Genomic DNA, 20,104 nt, shown 5'->3' with positions numbered 1-20,104 from the left:
GGTCGTCCCTCTTGTGGTTGTATTTGCAGCGGTGCTTATTGTGTAGAGTATATATATATATATATATATACTGAGCCGAAGTGGCGTCTCGTCTCCCCCGGCCCAACTTCTTTTTTCTTGGTTTCTGTTCTTTTGTTCTTTTGTTTCATTCCCCCCAACCCTGCCTCGCCCCAACCACCGCCAGGGCGACCACGGCGCCGATGAGAAGCAGCCCGACCACCGACATGGCACGGTTGAGGTTCCGCCACCACCTGGCGCTTTCGTAGCGCGTTTCGTCCATGGCGCGCGTCCGATTGCGCTGGTGGCGAGAGGTCCGCTGGTGGATCGGGCTGTCCTTTTCGGAGTCCTCGGCCGCCGCGCCCTCTTCGACGGATTTGGGGGAGTTGGGGTTGTGCGGGAGGGGGAGGAAGGCGGCGATCATCCATGCTGGAACGAAGGAAAAGAACAAAAAGTTAGGACATGTTGGGGGAGAGAAAAGTGAGAGAGGGAAAGAATACGTACCCAAAGGCATGATGAAGCCAACCAGGAACAGCACCACCTGGGCGTTCCTCCTCCCAAACAAACCGCGATCCGCGGCCCAGTTGACGCTCGGCGGATCCCAAACGCTGTAGCGAGTGGCCCTGCGATCCGTGTACAGGTGCGGGGACCAGATGCTCGACGTCTTTTCGCGCAGCGTCCGGAACACGCCGTGCTCGTGCGGGTGCTGGTGGAGGTGGCTCTGCGAAGGCTGCACCGGCCGGATCTCCACGGAGGCGCGGTTCGCCGTGACGGTCGCCGTCGTGCCGAACTGCTGGTGGTGGTGCTGATGCACCTCGCGGGGCCGCTTGCGCGGGCTGTAGATGGCCTGGGGGAAGTTCTCGGAGGCGGGCGAGTCGCTGCGCGGGACGCCGCACGAGCTCGGGGGCCGGCTCTCGGAGCCCTTGTCGGACAGGGTCAGGAAGGAGGGGCGGCGGCCGAGGAAGCGCCGCTCGCCGGAGCCGTAGTAGACGCGGGCCCAGGCGGGGAAGGCCGACGAGGTCAGGCTGTTGGCGCGCGAGCTGGCGTTGGAGTGCAGGTTCCAGTTGGAGCCGTTGCTGCCGCTGCTGAAGAGGGCCGAGAGGCCGGACCGCGACGGGCGGTGGTCGAGGCGGTGGTCGAGGTCGGCCAGCCCGTCGCCGTGCTCGTCTTGGTCGCGGACGACCATGCGGATTTGGGAGGACGGGCCGCCGGCGCGGGTGAGGGCGGGCTGGGGCCGCTCGAGGGAAGCGTTGGTCTCGTTGCTATCGTCGTCGTGCTCGGCGATGGGGATGGAGGAGGAGATGCTGGGCATTTGCCGGCTGTGGAGGGAGCTCACCCAGCCGATGCTGCTGCGGCGGCGGTGGTGGCCGGGGCCGGTGCCGGTGCCGGTGCCGGTGGATTCGGAGAGGGGAGAGACGGAGCGGGCCGGGTCGCTCCCCGGCTCGCTCTCGGACATGACGGTGGACAGGTTGGAGCTCCATTGGGCGGGGGGGTGGGAGCGGAGCATCGGGGCGGGGAGGCGAGGCGAGGTCGGGCCCGAGGGCTCGGAAGGGCTGGTGGGACGCGACGAGGGCTGCTCGGGGATCGTCCACGTGTGGCGGTGCGGCGCCGCCGTCGTCGAAGGCTCTTGGCTCGACACCAGGCTGGAGGTTTGGCTGTAGACGGACTGGAGCGAGTTGGTGCGCGAACGGAGGGTCTCGCGCGACCGCTGCTTGTAGTAGCCGAACCTCTCGTTGGACCTCCTCTTCGTCGGCCGGAGCGGGGCGGCGGCGAGCAGGCTCTCGTGGGAGTACGAGGGGCGAGGCTTCTTGACGATGACGGTGGCCAGGGACGACGAAGGGGACTCGGAGGCGGCGTGGATGACGTAGTTGTTGTCGCCGTCGTCGCCGCTGCCGGTGTGGGTCGAAGGCGGGCCGCTCGAGGGCGCGGGAGCCGGGGACGACGGGCCCAGAACCTCCCAGTTGGAGGTGCTTTCGCGGTGGAAGGCGAGGCTGTCGTTGGAGCCCTGGGCGGAGGAGGCGGGCCCGTAGACCTTGTAGTTGGCCGTCTCGTCGACCGTCTCGACGGTCTGGGCCGACAGGTCCGAGACGAAGGAGGGCTTGGGCAGGACCGTCCGGGTGGGCGTGCCGTCTTGCTCGCCCTCGTGCTCGTCCTCGTTGGTCGGGCTCGGGGCCTCGCGCAAGGGGGCCAGCTGGGTCTCGGACGAGGACTCGGATAGGCTGTAGGCCCGCCGCTTGCCCTTCTTCTCGGGGGTCGGGGGGACCTTTCGCACCCCGCCGACGAGGCGATAGCTCCAGGGAGACGCCGAGGAGGCGTCTTCGGGCGGGTGGGCGGTCGAGGAGGAGGAAGAGGCTTGGGACTCTGGGGTGTCGCACGGGTCGAGGATGGTGGTGCTGGAGCGGGTCAGGGGGGTGCTCGCGCGGCGGCCCCGGTCGCTCCACGTGTCGAGCGACGGGCGGTCCTGGGCGCTCGGGGTGCGGGAGGCGGTCGGGGTGAGAGGGCTGGTCAGGCTGCTCCCGCCGACGCTGTCGCGGGGATCCGATAGGCTGTCGTCGGGAACCAGCGAGAAGGTGCCGTTGGAATGGACGGCGAGGCGCAGGCGCCGGCGCGACTGGGAGCGCGTGCGCTGGGAGGCGGCGTTGGGGTTGGTGGAGATCTCGGTCGGCCGGGAGCGCCGCGGCTCCGTGACGGACGACGACGCCGACGAAACATCGGACGGTGACCTCAGATGGATCGAGGATGGCGTAGCCGACGTGGGGCTGGTGATGGAGGGGCTGACGATCGAGGGGCTGGCGAGCGGTTTCACCCCTGAAACTTGGTCATCCCTGGGCTTGGCCAAGGAAAACCCCGGCGACATGGGCGAAGGCAGCGCCGAGGACCCCTGAACCGTTGAGGCGCGGCTTTCTGTCCTGTCGTCCCTCCAGCTCGACCGTCCCGAGGGGAGCTTGTCGCTGTAATTGGAGCTGCGGCTGGCGGCGTGCTCCCGCGACGAGGCCTGGCTGGCGGCCCGCTCGTCGGCGTCGGAGAGACGGGGCGGCGAGTAGCGGACAAGCCGGATGCCCGGCTTGCTGGTCTGGGAGCCCAAGCTGGAACGGTCGGGATTGGAGGGGACGGGGGTGGAGGAGCCATGTCGGGTTGTCGGCGCCGACATGGCGCTGAAGGTGGTGGCGGTGGTGGTGGTGGCGGCGGCCGGCGAGGCCTGAAGATGGGCAAACCGTCAAAGCCGGGGTTGGGTTGGCACGGATGACGATGATGATAATGATGAGGATGGGCTCGACGGTCAGGTTTGTCCCATAGGCAGGTCATGCGTGCGACCGGAGAAACGAGTGAATAGGTTGGGTTGGATGTTGTTGGTCGGAGTTGGTGTTGATGAACGAGTGTGCGTGTGTGCGTGTGCGTGTGCGTGTGAGAGAGAGTTGACGTTGGTGCGGAAGAGAGGGAGTGGTGGTGATGGTGGTGATGGTGGTGATGGTGGGCAATCCGCAACCAGTCAAAAAACACAATAACAATAGCGATTAAGTCGTCTCGATGGACGAGGGCGTATAACGAGTGCGCCAAAAGAAAAGAAAAAAATACAGTAGTAGGCAAGGAGGGGTTGTTGGTGCAGAACAACCTCAGTTGGAGTTGAACGACAGACAAGAGGGCGTGTTGAAGCGAGCGACAGGATGACCCGACGGATGATCAAGGCAGCATGGCGGCGAAGGGTGTTGGCCGGCGTTTGACCAAGCACCGGGACCCAATGAAAGCAATGCGAACCCAAGGAATTGGGACGGGTCGGGCGATGGTCACGGGCGCCTAATTTCGGCCAGCACCTAGCGTCCGATCTCTGGCCTCCTCCGGGTCTCCTTGGTGTTTCGTCTCGACGACGACGAGAGACCTGAAGGAGAGAGAAACGTCGAGGAAGAAACGCGGAAACCTGGAAACACCGAGAAGTGGATGCCCTGCGCCTTTTTTGGGGGGGTGGAGGGAACGAGAACGAGAGAGAAGAGAGAGCTCACCCCCCCTGGCTCGTCAACGCTGAAGTGAAATCGGCGAGGGAAGCTGACCGCTGCTTCGTGGAGCACGGAGCAACGTTGAGAGCTTAATTTTACCAGCGCACAGTTCAGTCCGACAACCGACGAAGACGGTTCCGGCCGGGGGGGGGGGGGGGGGGGGGAGGGAGGGAAGGGGTCGTTCAGGGGTTGCGATAGGCGCAGCCAAAAGGACTTCTCCGGACAGTTTCTGGGTCGCCTCTTGCCTTACCCTGCTTGTCCTGCATGGGCTGTCTTAGCGCGAACTTGAGGGACGGGGGGAAGGGGGGGGGGGGTTGTCTCGTTTGGGTAGACAAAGAAGCGCACTGACTTGGCTTAACTACCTACGTCGTACCTACCTGGCTTCCCTGGCTTCCCTGGCTTCCCCGGCTTCCCTTCGTTACTTAGTGTGGTTACAAAGGAGCGGCAGCGTGCCGGCCCTCCCACCCCTTCCCTTCCTCCCAAAAGAACACAGGTCGACCGACGCCAGAAACCTCGGCCGAGCTCCTGTCATGTTTCTCTTTCTGGTCCGCCCCCCCACCAACCCCCGTCAGTCCGGGATTTGGGCCAAGCCAAGCGAACAACAAGAGCCGACGGCGTTGACTTGGTGCTGGAATCCTGGAAGCCAACGCCGAAAAAAAAAAAAAAAAAAACCCCAACCCCAAAAAAATCCCCCGGTTCCCGTCGTCCGCTTCTTGGGATCTCCTGGACCTGACTGGCAGAACGTGCGGAGCGTCGCGTTCGTAAAAGGCGCCACGGCAGTGGAACACGGAACGCACCACGGCCACCACAAACAACAAACACAGCGACGCGTCTCGGTGCGCTTCTGCAAGCCTCGCGGTGGGAGCATGCGGGCGGGCATGCTGGGATGTCGCGTCGAGGGTCGAGGGTCGAGCGGAGCGGCGTCTCCACCCGAAACCCGCCCAAAGAACCTGAGCTTGGCTCGCCGGCGGCGGGCGGATGCCAGCTCGGTGCGTTGTCGCCCTTGGCATCCTCGAAAGCCTCCCATGCGACGTGCAGCTTTGGTGCGCCAAGAAAGACAGGAGAAGCTCCGGCAGGGAACCTCCATGGAGCTGCGAGATCTGAGCTGACTAACTGACTACTTGTGACGGAGTACATCCGCAGCGTCCTTGTACCTGCATACCATGAGTCGTAGCATGTACCTTACTAGTTCACTGTACTACTACTAGTAGCAATCTCGGGCACCGCCGGCGGGTGCGTGTTTGATTGCAGCACCTATTTTTTTTTTTTTTTTTCGAACTATGGTTATTTTTCCCCTTCAAGACGCCGGCGGCGGCCAGGCGGCGTCAGCGTCGTTGAGCCAACACTCTCTCACTGGTGAAATTGCCCTCCTCTTCCAATGCCACACTACACGGCGTAGCAATTTCTCCTCGGCCCTTCTGCCCCCTCCGGCCCTCCTCCCCCCCTCCCCCCTATTTCCCACGAGAGGCCGTCCCGCGGTCCCAGATCGTGTGCTCGGCGACGTGCTCATGATGCGTGGGAGCGTGGAGTATCGCTGGCTACGTGTCCAACGGTGGTGGCGGCTCTGGCACGCAAGAGATGCAAGCCACAGTCTCGGCAGGGGGAAGTGGGCCCCCCTTCCATCGTCGCCAAGCGCCAAGCGGGCCGGCGGTGGGTCGCCCGGCCCTTCAGAAGGACGCGCCTGTGCGTCCCTGATAGGCTGGCGCCGGATTTGGCGCGCGCAGCGGTCGCCCAAAGGCTCGCTCCTTGATGCCGTGGCCGGAGGATCAGGGAAGGATGCTCAACGCTCGCCCAACAACCCAATGTGACCCCCCTCTTGCGTCGTACTGTGTACGCAGTAGGGAACATGGGGATCATCGCCGGTGGACCCCCTTGAAGCAACGCTGGAAAGTGTGTGCTGTGTACTGTGTACTGTGTATGTACTGCGTACTGCGTACGTACATACTAGTCCAGTCATAACCACTATTATCGACGATTGTGTCAAACAGGGGCTTCTTCATTCGTGAGGGATGATGCCACCGAGCGAGGCTGACCAACGTTTGCGTTCGTGTTGCCACAGCCTCGACCTGGAGCAAGGGAACAAACAAACAAACCAAAAAAAAGAACCCTTTGGTCCGTGTCCGTCCCATGGGCGCCGAAAGCGATCGTCTACATCCGGTACTTTCGCATTGTCGGGAGCTTGACAATGGGTACATTCCGCATTCCGACGGTGCCCGGGTTGGGACAAGCAACCAAGGAAGCGTCCTAGCGTGTACTGGAGCAAAAGACGCCGAGAAGAAATATTGTAGTTATGTATAGCAGTACCACCTAGCAGAGGAACCACCTCGCTGTGTGCAACATCAGGTCAAGACGGCATCAACCCAGGCTTTTGTCTCACTCGGTTCCAACCGCACGCCCCAAGAATAGCATCGTCAAAATCCTACCGTGTACTAGCACTAGTTATCACATCTACGCAGCACAAGACTGCCCAAGGCCCCGATCAGATCTGGCCGTCCTTCCGGGTGGAGCACGGGAGCATCCGCCCACCACCTCAGGCGCCCACACCGTAACACAACACTAACGAAGGGGACCTATCCCGGTGGGAACCAAAGTCGTAACCCCGACGGCGGCACCCCGTATCCACGCCGGCGGTTCCTGGACCAGAGCCACCGCAACCGCAACCGCAACCACAGCCGCAACCGCTGCCCACTCCATCCAGCCATCTAGCTCCCCCGCGCGCGTGTGCGTGCGCGCTTCTTGTGTCGGCACCCACCGGTTCGCGTCTCGTCTGTCCAACGCGGCAGACGACATCGGCGCTTCTTCTGACGGCGCCTCAGCCCGGGTCGCGCATTGGCATCCGGATCGGGTTGCACCGCCCGCCCCCCACCCCTCCTTCTGAAGCAAGCAAGGCAAGGCAAAGCAAAGCAAAGCAAACCAAACCAAACCAAACCAAGACACCGCGGAACCCTGGTATCGGGCCCTTCATCACCACCGCGCGCGGCCCAAGATGCCAGCCATAGCCGACGCTCTCCGCCGGCTGAATCCGTGGCACAAGGGTTCGTCTCAACCCCCACCATGAACCCCGACGGCGTACAGAGCGCCTCCTCTTCCCGCAAAGGCACGCCTGGCTAACGCTCTTGTCCTGCTCCTCCGTCTTCCCGGCGGCCCTCCCCCCTCCCCCCCTTTTCCCCTCTTCACAGATGCCCCGCCGCCGCCGCCACCCCCCATCACCCCGCTGGCCGCCTCGCTCGTCCTCGTCCTGTACGCCCTCGGCTACTTCGTCCCCTTCTACCTCTCCCCCGCCACCCGGCCGTCCCCGACCCTCTCGCGCGACGCCCCCTCCGTCATCCGCGCCCGCGTCCGCTCCGTCGTGCTGTCCAGCCTGCTCTGCACGGCCGCCACCTACGCCGTCCTCGCGCGCCTCGGCGGGTCGGGCCCGCGCGAGGCGCTGCACCTGCTCGGCCTGTGGCCGCTCGCGGCGCGGGCTTCGCTGCGGGCGCTCGGGCTGACGGCGCTGCTCTTCCTGGGCCCGCTCTACGGCTACCTCGTCGTCGACCGGGGCTGGAGGGACTGGCTTCGCCTCGAGCCGGTGAAGGAGCTGTGGCGCGAGTGGACCGCCTGGAGGAACTACGTCGCCGTAGGTCTCTCTCTCTCTCTCTCTCTCTCTCTCTCTCTTTCATTCCTTCTTCTCCACGACCAAGAACGCACGAGCTTTAACCAAACGACAAACGACACACCCTGCAGGGCCCCATCACCGAAGAGCTCCTCTTCCGCGCCGCCTCCCTCCCCCTCCTGCTCCTCGCCCGATGCCCCCCCTCCGCCATCGTCCTCTGCGCCCCGCTGACCTTTGGCCTCGCCCACGTCCACCACTACTACGAGTTCCGCCTCACCCACCCGCGCGTGCCCGCCGCCGCCGCCTTGGCCCGCTCCCTCTTCCAGCTCGCCTACACCACCCTCTTCGGCGCCTACGCCTCGTTCCTCTTCCTGCGCACGGGCTCGCTGCTCGCCGTGTCCGCCGTGCACGCCTTCTGCAACGGCATGGGCCTGCCGCAGGTGTACGGGCGGGTGGAGCCCGCGTGGGATGGCGACGGGGACGACGACGGCGGCGGCGGCGGCCGGGCCGGCAAGAGGCCGAGCATCCTCTGGTCGGTCGTCTACTACGTGCTGCTCGTGGCCGGCGCCGTCTTGTGGTATCGGAACCTGTGGGGGCTGAGCGAGAGCGGGAATGCGCTGGTGCCCGCCGAGGCGTTTTCCAAGGCGTCGTCGTCCTCGTGAGCACGGCTTGCCCCGGGCGGAGAAAGGCTGGGATGCCCCCCGGGGCGCTGGTCAAGCCGGCGACGTGATCGGGGAATCGGTCTTGGCGCGGATGGAGAGCGAGCGTTGGCCGACCAAGGGCACCATCCGCTGTCAGCGGTTGGCAGGCTCGCGGAGGCATCTCCAGAGAACAGAAACGAACAATACGTGCACATCGTGTCACGGCCCCCGGGACGTCTGAAGCATGACGTGGGAAAGCACCAGCAGAGCGTTCGCTGTAATACAAGGTGGTAACACGCCATAAGCAGCAACTCGCTTCAACCTCGGCGTCTGGAGATGCTCCGGTGTTGTCTTCGTTGTTGCTTCACCCGTAAACATCCATCCACGTCATCCATGTGTTGAAGGGCAGGCGTGTGTATTCAGCGGGCAAGGTAACATATCTGTCAACCGCTACCGGACCATCACCGGAAGACACGCTGGCAACCAGACTACTGCTCACACCCCCCCAAACCTCGCCGCCACGTCATGCGTTCCTCCTTCCTACCGTCATCAACGCCTCGAAATTCAACACCGCTACCCATCCCATCTGTCCCAAACGAGCCCGACCTCACAAAAAGACCGTTCCGCTGTGGACGCTTGACCCATCCCGCAACACCCCCCCATCCCCCCTACCCAACGCCAGTCATGCGCGCCTTGTATCTCTTCGGAACCCTTAAACTTGAACAAGAAAACCTTTCAGGGAAACCGGTTTTGGAAGAAGGGAAAAGAAACAAAAGACGACAAAGGAAAACAAGAACGAGGAAATCAAAAGGCCCTAGCGCGTTGTTGTCCCCGTTGAGGGCACCAAACTGTTATGCTGAAATAAAAAAAAAAAAAAGGCTCAGATCGTCAACTAAAATGGCTAGAAGAAAACGGGGACCAGGAATAAAGTGATATACACGAAGCGCTAAGGAAAGAAAAGAGACAAGGCGGGTTTGTTTTTGGTTTGTTCTCGCCCGTTTCATGGTCTCCGGGAAGGCAAGGGTGTCGTGATTCGTGCATAGCAGCATCTCTCGAAACAAGCTCGATGACGCCGTCCGACTTCTTAAGAGTTGGCGTCGCGGTTGCTCTGCGCGCTCGCGCTCATGGTCGGCTTGTTGGTGGTCGGGAGGAGACCGGCCTCCTGGGCCTTCTGGCGGACCTTGGCCCAAGCAAAGACGAGGCCGCTGATGAAGCCGACAATGATGGCGGTGACGCTGCCAAAGGTGATGGGCGCGTCGAAGAAGACGAGGCCGCTCACGGCGATGGGAAGCTTGTTGAGGGCGCCGACCATCGAGTACGTCGTCGAGGAGGTGACGCGGATGCACCAGGCCGAGCAGTACGAGATGAAGATGGCGGCCAGACCCGAGTAGACCATGCCCACCATCAGCTTGTTACGCGTCTCGATGGGGAAGTTCCGGGCCAGGTTGTCCGAGGACCAGTCCTCCACCAGGAGCGAGCAGACAACCAGGACGGGGATGGTGAGGAGGTTGTTGTAGAACATGGCTGGGCTAGGTCAGCACACGCCGTCGGAGCTTCGCAGCCGGGGGAGGGGGAAGGGGGAGGAGGGCCTTTGTTCACGTACTGTCGTAGTCCTTGAAGTTCATCTTCTTGATGACCTTGCGCATCCCGAGAACGTACGACGACGTGCAGACGACGTTCATGCCCATCCAGGCGTAGCCGGCGTTCAGGGTCGCCAGGGCGGCCGAGGTCTCGGTGCTGTGGCCAACGCCATCGATGGCGGCCTGGATATCGGCCCAAGCTGCGATGACGGAGCTCATGACCATGAGGCCGAAGGACAGGAGGGTGAGGGGCGTGACGCTGCCGCCGAACCAAAGAACCTCGCCGTAGGCGATGACGATGATGGTCAGATTCTTGAAGATGGTGTAGACGGGAACCGACAAGAACTGGAGCGCCTTAGCTCCCGTGTAGATCATGCCGACGAGGAGCAGCGAGATGGGGAACCCTAGCCACCCAGGTCAGCAACGCGTGCGTCCGACAGAGAATGCGTCTCGGGACCGCCATGTGCACCCACATTTCTTGGCCTTGACCGGGTCGAAAGGAGCGAGGTTCTTGATGATGCCCGTTTGCCTAAAGATCAGGATGGCGAGCGTGCAAACAAGCGACTGGCACACCATTGTCAGCCCATTCGGCTCAGGCGTCCCCTCCTTCTATGGGCGTTGCGTTGCAGCTTACCTGGACGGCGAGATAGAAAAAGTTGAGGTTCCACGCCGAGCCGGACACGACGTATTTGTTCACCACCGTCATGCTAATGGATGACAGGCAGTAGGCCAGAATCGAGGCGCCGGGGCTGTGGTCGAGCTTCTCGACGACGGCCGACCACCCGGGGGCATCGCGACGGCCCCGAACGGGGGAGGACGACTTGCCCAGGAACGGGTCTTTCTCGCCCCCGAGGTCGCCATCCACGGCCCGCATCTCGACGTCCTCGATCTTTTTGTTTGACATGGTGGTTGGTGCAATCGGCTAAACGAGCGACGAATACGTTGGGGAGAGGGGAGGGGGGGTGGCGATGTTTTCTGCGTTATTCCCCGAGAAGCGTCGTCGACGTCGTTGGTGGATTTCGAGAGGAGAAAAGGACGAAACCCGATTTCGGCCGCAGGATGGGATGTGTCTTGGAGCTGGCACGCGGCACACACACAAAGGGGGGGAGAGAGGAATGATAACGGCGGAGGCAGGGGAACAAGGCGGTGGTGGGTGGTGCGCTGTCCGACGGAATAGAACAGAGAAAACAAGACTCGGGTTCTCGGCGGGACCAGCGGGTTTCTCTGTTGCTGTCGTCGTCGTCGTTGTTGTTGTTGTTGTTGTCGTCGTCGTTGATGTCGTCCTCGTCCTCGTCGTCGCTGTCCTCGTCGTCTTGACGCCCAAAAAGAAACGAAAGGAGGAAAAATAGGATGGATGCTTGGATCGAGTCCAGATGGTCAAAGGCGCGAGTCAGGGGAGGAAATCTCGTGTTAAATTGCAAAGCCTTCTAGACCGGCGGTCGCCAGCCAACCCCTGTGTTCGTGGCTCCCCTTTTCGCTTGGTTGCGGTGGGCCCGCGGTGGGGCGAATGCTTGTTTCGGCAGACTGGCATCGTGGGCGACACGGCGGGCTGCAACACCGTTATCCACGGCCCCAGACGCCTCAATATTGGCATCTTTGCACGTCGACGGGTTCGGCCTCGACCGCCCGGCTGGGACCCGATTCCACCGCCAACACGTTCCTGTGCAGGGTCTCCCCTTGAGAAGACGGAGCGGTTCCTTGGAGAGAAAAAAAAGCCCCATCTTGCTGCCGTCGGTCGTTGGGGGTTTTGCGTGACGGCCCGACCCCCCCTGCATGCAGGCATCCGCATACAAATAACTAACTAGCAGTAACTACTGCGTACATTTCACGGCCATGGCCAACCTCCCGTCCTTACCCTGCGGGCCTGCGAGGAACCCGAGATGGAGACCGCACGGTCCTAGACTGCACGTTGAACAAAATCGCTCTGGTTGATAACTAACTACCTAACTCTCGCGCGCTGCCAATCATCCCGATCCCTCTGTTTCTTTGGGCTCCGGTGTCACAATGTCCATCACATCCTCGTTCTCGCCCTCCCGCTCCCCCTCGCCCTCCTTCTCCTTGCTCTCCTCGCGCTCCCCGCTCTCCTCCTTGCCCTCCTTGTCCTCGCTCTCGTCGCGGTCCTCCCGGGCAGTCTTGTCGCTCGGGTCCCCGACCGGCACGTCGGGAGGCGGAGGGTAGTTGAGATGCTTCCAGTCCTCCAGCTCCTCCGTCACCGACCTCAGCCGATCGCGAATGCTCTCGATGGCGTAGCTTCCCAGCAGCAAGCGTAAAGGCGGGTACGAGCAGTGGGCCAGCTGCCACACCAGCTCGGCGCACTTGACGGCGCTCGTCGGCTGCCGGTCGCCCAGCCACTGCACCATGCGCTTGGCGTGCAGCGCGGGCGAGGTCGCGTGCGAGTAGGCCTCGCTGGCCGGCTTGATGAGGAAGTGTCCCCACGTCGGAAGAGGGCTGTCGCCCGAGTCAGGCTCGTCGCGGCGCACCAGCCCGGGCTCCACCAGCGTCGCCTTGATGTTGAACGAGTCGACCTCGTACAGCATGGCCTCGATCAGGCCCTCGACGGCGTACTTGGTCGCGCAGTAGGGGCCCAAGCCCGGGACGCCCAGGGCGCCCGACGTCGAGCTGAAGATGATGTAGCGGCCGCCGTTCTGCTGGCGGAAGTAGGGGAGGCTGGCCTGCACGATGTGCAGCGTGCCCATAAAGTTGGTCTCGAACTGGTTGCGCAGGTCGTACTCGTCCTGATCCTCGCACGCCCCGATCACGCCGTACCCGGAGCAGTTGGCGATGCAGTCGATGCGCTTGAACCGGTCCAGCGTGCGCTGGACGACGCGCGCCACCGACGAGCTGTCGCGCACGTCGCACAGCAGGCCCAGGCACGTGTCGCTGTTGAGGGCCGCCATGGCTTCGGGGGACGTCTCGTGGAGGCGCCCGACCGTGGTGACAAAGTCGCCGTGGTGAAGAGCGCACTTGACCAGCGACCGGCCCATGTGGCCGGTGCCGCCAAAGACCTGAGGGATCGCGTTAGCGAGGACGCGCGCCGGCCACCCACCGGCCGGGGGCGACTTACGATCCAAACTTTATGCTTCACCGGCGCGCCGGGCTGCGGCGGGTCGCAGCTCGGTGGGAGCTGGGGTTTTGACTTGGACGTATCAGACCCGGCAACCGATGGCGGTCCATTTTGCGTGCTCTGGTTGTCCATTCCGGACGGCAGCAAGCAGCCTCTGCTCGGTAAGGATTGCCGAAGAATGCTCACAGAAACGACGCCCCCTCCCGCCCGCCAGAGAGAGCGGTGGTGGCCTCGGTGCAAGTGAAAGCTAAGGGCGAGTGATGCCAGTCGCAGTCCGCATGCTCCCACCGAGTCAGACCCAGGTCATGATACACAGCTCATCCGCATCACCAGGAAAATCCGACGTCCAGAAGCCGACAGGTAGAGGTGGGAAACCGGCAATGCGGATGAGGGTGGATGGATGCGCCGGTTTCGCGGCTGAAGACGATGCTTGGCAGGAGGATCCTGTTTGGTACTACTGGGGTTGTTATGTACTAGTACCGTATCTTCCTTCAGAAGGTCAGGCTGCCTGCCACCATCAACGAATCCCAGCGTAATAACATTCCTTACCGAGGTGGCGAACCCTCCTGTTTAAGTACACGCACCTCCTCTCATTCTATCCCTATCTTACGTGCAACCTGAGCAGACCTGTCTGCATTGGTGCAACGGCCACCAGGCCCTCATCGTCTCCCCTCCTGGGGTCAAGGGCCGCTGATGGTCCGTATCACGTGTCTGAACGCTGACACCGGAAGGTCGGTCTGCAGTACTGTGTACGATTGTGTAGACACAGTACACGTCCGCAGGACACGAAAACGTCCGGGTCCCAGCAGGTTCCATATCATCTTATCGATAAGGGGGCCAATGGCGCAATCGACAAGACCGAGGAGGCATGGCACGAGGTAACCATGATGTTGCCGCCCTTGGGCCAGGAAAATTGATGCGTCTTTCTGCTCAGGACGGCTCAGGAGATCGCGAGATAGCCAAGAAAGGAAGCTCGCCGGGTTGTATGATCGTGCCACTGCCGAGTAGTTCAGCAGAGAGCGGAAGCGTTGCCCGCGAGATTTTGTCCGCCCCTCACCCTCACCACCAAATTTAAGCTCACGGCCCCGCCACATCCGCTTCACCAGCATCCTTTTCCACTCATTTTGCTGGGACTCTGAACGCGACTGCGCGAAGGCTCGAGAAAAAAAGTCCCATCCCCGACCTGCTCACCGTAGCTGCATTTGAGACTCCTCTTATAGGAACCATCCCCCACCCTCTCGTCATGAAGGCCTACTACTTCGACAACCTCCCCGTACGTGACCCCTTGCGTTAGGCTCTCACTCACAAGCTCTTCAACCCCACCCTCAAGGATGCCAAAGAGGCTCTCTATTACCCCCCTCCCCCCCCTCGGGGGCCATTCCCATGAGCTAACATCCCCCCCAACAAAACCAGGGCGACCAACGCCTCCCCCACGAGGACGCCACCAAGTCCCCCTTGACCGAGGCCGAGCTGTCCCAAATCGGCGTGCTCTACTACAAGATCGACGACATCGCCGGCGTCGACGAGCTGGCCGCGTCGCGCGGGTACAAGAACCGCGACGAGATCACCGTTTCCCCCGAGCGCATGGGCGACGCGTACGAGTCCAAGGTGCGCATGTTCTTCGACGAGCACCTGCACGAGGACGAGGAGATTCGTTACGTGCGCGACGGGAGGGGGTACTTTGACGTGCGCGATCGGGAGGATCGGTGGGTGAGGATCGCTGTGGAGAAGGTTGGTCTTTTCTTTTCTCTTTGTTTGTTTTTCCTTTTTTTTTTTTTTTTTCATGCATGTTCCTGCTTCGTCGAGAGAGGAGAGGGACGGGCTGACACGAGGAACAGAACGACCTCATCATCCTGCCGGCGGGCATCTATCACCGGTTTACCACGGATGAGACCAACGTATGGAATCCCCTATGCGATGTAGCTCACCAAGACGGGGTCGAGAGAGAAGCTGACAGGCCGCAGTACATTCATGCCATGAGGCTGTTCAAGGAGGAGCCCAAGTGGACGCCCCTGAACCGGACCGAGGAGCTGGCGGCCAACCCGTTCCGGAAGGAGTATGTCTCGCAGTACCTGTCGTAGGCATCGGCGGGGAGGCACAGGAGATGTCCGATAGACAACGTTATGACGATCAACAATGGCTTATCAGTGTTGTACACTACACATCGGTTGCACCCGTGTTTTTTTCTACACCATCCGCGCCATGCGCTCAATCCCTGGCCTTTCGTGGACACCCACCGGCAGGGCATCCAGCGTTGCTTGTCAGATCCGGCGGTAGGGCCGCGAGCGCTGCATAGGCCTTTTCGAACGTCTTTCCCTCCTCCCTCCCCTCTCCCAGCTCGAACACAACGCCAGTCCATAATGCAATGTCCCAAGCAAAATGCCATCCCTGATGTATCAAATGTGTCGCTCCAAACGCCAAAGCGCCCGAATCACCGAACCGTCGCTGGTTTCGATTGCTCCCGCTCTTGTCTTCGTCACCTCACTTCTGGCGGCGCCACCTCGGCCGCCGCCGCCGCCAGCTCGTTGTTCATGCCGTTCGCGGTCTCTTCTTCACGAGGTCGTCCTTCTGCGAACATATCCGGTCAGCAAGCCGCGTTCGCAACAGGTATTCGACGCGTGCGCGCGCCACGCAGCTCGGGTCTCGCTTACCAAACAACCGGCGCCACCACATGGGCGGATCCAGCGGCCTGGACCCTCCATGCAGCGGCGGGTACACATCGTTGAAGAAGTACCAGATGTGCCCCACCACCACGCCCATGATCTCGTCCCTCGGCACGGTGCCGTGCAGGACGAAGCTGACGCCCATGAGCACCCATGGCAGGTACGGCCCCCGGAAAACGACCAGCCCCAAAAAGCTCATGAGCGTGTCCGGGTTGCGGCGCGACCAGATGTAGACGAGCGTCGACGACAGCGGGTGGCCCAGGAAGGGCATCGACACGAAGGGCGAGAGCAGGAGGAGGCTAGTCATGGCGTAGACCAGGAGCCACGAAAAGTAGGCTGGCGAGCGCCCCGAGGATTCTTCGAGCAGCCGGGCGTAGCGCTGGAGGAAGTAGACGTGGAAGAGGAGGTCGATCGAGAAGGGGCCAAAGTAGAGAAAGGTCGTCACGAGGCGCCAGTACTGCAGGGGAGGGCGGCCGAGACGTTAGCGGCTGCGCTGCGCCATGCTGGAGGTCCGCAGAGGCTAGAGGGGGGGAGAGGGGCTGCCGGCTCACCTGCGACTTTTGGAAGACCGCGCGGTAGCTGTAGAAGAGCTGGAACGGCGTAAGGAGCTTGCACTGGACAAGGCCGCTCATAACGACCGTCGCCGTCGTCCACCACCGGGTGCAAATGGGCATCTCCCAGAACCATGTCTCGAGGGGGAAGCCCCCGTCGCCCGCCATGATTTGATCCATGGTGTCTGCGGTAATAGGAGAGGTTGCGGAAGGGTATGCGGCAGGCGGTTGTAGGCAGAATCTAGGCGGGCGGGGTGTCGAGATGCGTCTGGTCGTCTGAGACAGGCTGCCTCTGCCGTCTGCGCAACGGTTATCGATTGATGACGTTTCAAGGACGCTTTGCGGGGACCCAGCGACAGTCGCATGCGAGGACAGACCGGGTCAGATATGACGCATCGGGTCGCGGAGAGCCGTGTGTGCAGCGGTTGACCTCGGCATCCGCTCTGGGTCAACAGGACGGCGAGCGAGGCGGATTGTGAGAAGTGTGCTGATGAGGTGTCCTCTTCCCTCCGATGCCGTCGCCTTGATTAGCGACGTCGCGACATCAAGTGGCCAAGACGGGCAATCGGGGAAGTCCCAACAGGCAAACCTGGCCTTGGGACGGCGCCAAGCCATGCGTTTACAGGATATGCATATATCCGGATGGTTGCATCCAGGCCGAGCTTGACGTGTCCAGGTTCTTTCGGTGGTTTTCCAGCAAGACCTCAATGTCGGCCAAGATCAGGTGTTGCCAAAGGTTCCCGAGCGCATCCGCTTTGATATCACCGGGCAGACCTCTAACTTTTTGTTGGGCTTGTTTGAGATGCCCCCCAAGGTGACCGATCGTTGCATTTGAGAGAGGCAGCATGCTGAGGTTGTCGCTCCGTCCGGGGCGGTAACATGGGCCCCCGATGTTAGGAGGGCCGAGACAGCCGGCAGAGCGTGGGGTACCAGTTGGCGCCGGCTCTTGCGGATCAGCTCCTCCGAGCGTCATGACAGAGACGCAATACCGTATCATATCTTACCATACGCCAGCTGTTGCCAGACGTCTTGACACTGCGTACAAAAGATGGCTCGGGCTGTGGCTGGTGGGGCCCGCTCCCCAGCCACCCCATTAAACCCCCTTGTCGGCCAAGCGCGTCGCGAAAGAGCGTGAAGTCATTCGAGTCGCGTCCCCGTGGGTTCGCACAGGAGAAGCCTGAAGCCTTCCCAGCCTCCTGATTTGAGCGCAATCTTCACATTCCAACCGACTTCCGAGCGAAACCCCGTCTCCAACCCAGGCTTCTCCCTACAACTTACGCAGTAGCATCTTTTTTCCAATTACCTGCATATCGTGATACCCAGCTTGATTTCTCTCAATTGACAATCTCTTGCGCCGCAACTCACCAAGCCGCAAAAGTGGCTCGATCGTTTCTTTTTCCCAAATCTTCAAGCTTTGTTCAGGGGCCGAAAGCCTCCCTCAGACGCCGTCATCGTCAACCGTTGGCCTTGGCCTCTGCAAGTCGCACGCTCTCCCTGCCGACAATTCCAGCTCGTCGCATCGTCGCCATTGGCTCCCTGCCCGGCGCATCCATCCCGTCTTCCAAACCACCACCACCCACCTCCAGCTCGCCGTCGCGATGGCCCCCAGAGCAGTCCAGAGGCCCGGCCCTTCGCCGCGCGCCCGCAAGTCAGTAGGCCCAAGGCAAAGCAACGTACAACGTACGCCTTTTCCCTCCCGGCTCCTTCCCCCCTCGCCTCAAAAAGACAGGTTGCTAACCCCACGGCAACAGCTGGCGACCCGGTCCCTCAAGGCAAGAAGCGTCGCTACCGCCCGGGCACCCTCGCTCTCAAAGAGATCCGCCGCTACCAGGCCAATACGGACCTGTTGATGGCCAAGCTTCCCTTTGCCCGTCTCGTATGTCTCTCTTCCTCCTCAAGGGGAAGAAGCAAAGTGTCCTAATCGCCCTGCCGTCACAGGTCCGAGAAGTCGCCCTCCAATTCCAACCCACGGCTGAAGAGCTGCGGTGGCAATCGCAGGCCATCCTGGCTCTCCAAGAGGCCGCTGAGGCCTTCCTCGTCCACCTCTTCGAAGACACCAACCTGTGCGCCATCCACGCGAAGCGCGTTACCATCATGCAGAAGGACATCCAGCTGGCCAGGAGGATACGCGGTGTTTGGGGTGGCGCTGGCTGGGTATGAGCTGGGTTCCAAGTCAGGTTTGGGGCTTGGGATCTGGGCCGCCTGATGCGTGCCAGAGAGAGGCTGAGAGGGCAGGGGAAAAAAAGGAGAGAGGGACAGAGAGAGCGGATGAGGGGGAAGACAACGAAGTTCCTCGAGGTGGGACCCTTGCAGGCGGATCGGTCGTGCTCGCAGCCTCAGCCCTCCGACAACGATGGAAACGCTGCCGGTCGGTCGGCCATACGGTCCTGCCAACCTATCAGCCAGCCCAGCAGCTGTCGAAGCCGGTTGGTCGCTCCAACCGGCAGGGCTCCTCGGGGCCCCCCTTCTTTCGACTCTGCTCGCCTCGGCCCCGCTTGAGCCGCATTTGGTTTCTACCTCAGCATGCTTCCCGACAAACCGGCTACGGTCCAGCCGACCGACCAACCGACTGACCGATTGGCTGACGAGCCGGTGAGCTGGTCATGGCGACGAGGCGAAGAGGAGAGGGTGGGCTTCTCGATGGCGCAAAGTCGCCGACTCGAACGTCTCCCTCTTACGCCCCCCTCTCTCTTCCAGATCCCTTCGCTGTTGTATTGGTTGCTACCTGGGCGGCGGTTTTCTATTGTTATTTCTCTTGCAAAAGCTCCATGACTTACAGCCGATGGGTTCGCCCCAAGGGCTGAAGAGAGGCCCATCCGCAAGTGGGAAAAAGGAGGGCACCTGGCGCGAGCGGCGTTGAAGGCGTTTTGGGGATTTCATGGATGGTGCAGCTGGACTAGCTGCGTTTCACCCGTGTTCATGTATATACATGTAGGATCTGGGGCGGGTTTGTTTCGGGGCTTGGGAGTTTGTCTGGCTTGGTTACATACATACCACAGGGACTTCTTGCTGACCTAGCTGTTGTTCGGCTCTGTGGCGGCGCTACTGGCATAGTAATGGAAGCCTGAAATAGGCATCATCTCTCACAAGGCGGGTCGCGTTCCCCTGTTGGAAATCATGGCTGGGGATCATGTTCGCCATTCCCAACTCTCAACTCTAACCCTTTCCCTCTCCATCCTTGTCCTCCTCTTCCTCCTCCCCCTTTTCACGAGTAGGAAGCCGACTGGAAGAAGTCGTTGTGCCTACCGAATTGCCCCGCTGTTGTCATATGATGGCATCGGTACCTACCCACTTGAGGTACCCCGGGAATTTCGACGCCGGACGATCAAGTTAATATGGAACTCAAGAGCCAAACAAGTTCATTGTAGGCTGTATACGGGTCAGCAAATCTTGGGGGCGGAGGGGCGGACCAGGAGCTTGAGGTGGCGACGATACTGCCGACCACACCCATGGATTGGCGCGCTTTACTGCGTATTGACACGACAACGATTCCCAAGGGCAGGCCCGTGCAAACATCACACAATCCAACATCTTGTTCATCGGTACCTGATAACTAGGGTAGCTGTATACTTTGTCTTTTTTTTTTATATATTCCGCCGCTAATCCTCGCGACATCCGAGATCCAACACCAACCCACCGTCCATCCAGTCCGTCCGGCCCTGACATTGATATCCAATCCGTCCCAACCGACCCAAGTCTAGTTATTTTAGACAAGAAGAAACAAAAAATAAGGAATCCCTTCCCATCTAATCGCCAGCAAATGCTTATTGGGAGGTAACGACAGGACGCTATCAAAGCGTGATCAAAGAAAAGAACAGGAGGAGCAAGAATAGAAAGAAACAGAGGATAAGGAAAGGGTTTGGTGTGTGCCAAAGCGGGCGTGCTCCATGAGGAGGATATATTGAGAGGTATTCAAGGGAGTGTGTTGGACCAGGAAGGTATTGTTGATGTTTATGTTTAGATGTGGTGGATGAGAACCAAACTCACTTCCACCTCGCGCCGGCGCCATTGAATCCAGCTGCAT

At 61.2% G+C, this 20,104-nt stretch overlaps 7 protein-coding genes across 7 annotated transcripts; 3 read left to right on the top strand and 4 right to left on the bottom strand.

The window, feature by feature from the left end:
- Window positions 1–145: 145 nt before the first annotated feature.
- On the bottom strand, window positions 146–3,148 carry VTJ83DRAFT_1055 (uncharacterized protein; the record flags this gene model as incomplete). Its single annotated transcript, XM_071007172.1, has 2 exons — window positions 146–426; window positions 502–3,148. 2 exons carry the CDS (start codon window positions 3,146–3,148, stop codon window positions 146–148), a joined length of 2,928 nt encoding a protein of 975 aa, XP_070870408.1.
- Window positions 3,149–6,975: 3,827 nt separating this feature from the next.
- VTJ83DRAFT_1054 (uncharacterized protein) lies at window positions 6,976–8,243 on the top strand (the record flags this gene model as incomplete). The annotated part of the gene is made up of 3 exons (XM_071007171.1): window positions 6,976–7,024; window positions 7,169–7,605; window positions 7,713–8,243. The coding sequence occupies 3 exons, from the start codon at window positions 6,976–6,978 to the stop codon at window positions 8,241–8,243; spliced, it is 1,017 nt and encodes a 338-aa protein (XP_070870407.1).
- Window positions 8,244–9,306: 1,063 nt separating this feature from the next.
- On the bottom strand, window positions 9,307–10,706 carry VTJ83DRAFT_1053 (uncharacterized protein; the record flags this gene model as incomplete). Its single annotated transcript, XM_071007170.1, has 4 exons — window positions 9,307–9,746; window positions 9,826–10,206; window positions 10,276–10,366; window positions 10,437–10,706. The coding sequence occupies 4 exons, from the start codon at window positions 10,704–10,706 to the stop codon at window positions 9,307–9,309; spliced, it is 1,182 nt and encodes a 393-aa protein (XP_070870406.1).
- A 1,060-nt stretch (window positions 10,707–11,766) lies between these two features.
- Window positions 11,767–12,998, bottom strand: VTJ83DRAFT_1052 (uncharacterized protein; the record flags this gene model as incomplete). Its single annotated transcript, XM_071007169.1, has 2 exons — window positions 11,767–12,807; window positions 12,867–12,998. 2 exons carry the CDS (start codon window positions 12,996–12,998, stop codon window positions 11,767–11,769), a joined length of 1,173 nt encoding a protein of 390 aa, XP_070870405.1.
- A 1,111-nt stretch (window positions 12,999–14,109) lies between these two features.
- VTJ83DRAFT_1051 (uncharacterized protein) lies at window positions 14,110–14,947 on the top strand (the record flags this gene model as incomplete). The annotated part of the gene is made up of 4 exons (XM_071007168.1): window positions 14,110–14,139; window positions 14,280–14,597; window positions 14,705–14,764; window positions 14,831–14,947. The coding sequence occupies 4 exons, from the start codon at window positions 14,110–14,112 to the stop codon at window positions 14,945–14,947; spliced, it is 525 nt and encodes a 174-aa protein (XP_070870404.1).
- Window positions 14,948–15,342: 395 nt separating this feature from the next.
- Window positions 15,343–16,260, bottom strand: VTJ83DRAFT_1050 (uncharacterized protein; the record flags this gene model as incomplete). Its single annotated transcript, XM_071007167.1, has 3 exons — window positions 15,343–15,434; window positions 15,518–15,986; window positions 16,081–16,260. 3 exons carry the CDS (start codon window positions 16,258–16,260, stop codon window positions 15,343–15,345), a joined length of 741 nt encoding a protein of 246 aa, XP_070870403.1.
- Window positions 16,261–17,678: 1,418 nt separating this feature from the next.
- Window positions 17,679–18,240, top strand: VTJ83DRAFT_1049 (uncharacterized protein; the record flags this gene model as incomplete). The annotated part of the gene is made up of 3 exons (XM_071007165.1): window positions 17,679–17,760; window positions 17,832–17,956; window positions 18,019–18,240. The coding sequence occupies 3 exons, from the start codon at window positions 17,679–17,681 to the stop codon at window positions 18,238–18,240; spliced, it is 429 nt and encodes a 142-aa protein (XP_070870402.1).
- Between the last annotated feature and the right edge of the window lie 1,864 nt (window positions 18,241–20,104).

This window comes from Remersonia thermophila, chromosome 1 (genome assembly GCF_042764415.1).
Source record: "Remersonia thermophila strain ATCC 22073 chromosome 1, whole genome shotgun sequence".
NCBI classification, from domain to species: Eukaryota; Fungi; Ascomycota; class Sordariomycetes; order Sordariales; family Chaetomiaceae; genus Remersonia; species Remersonia thermophila.
Note: the sequence above shows the minus strand (reverse complement) of the source record. Positions and strands in the feature narration are given on the sequence as shown.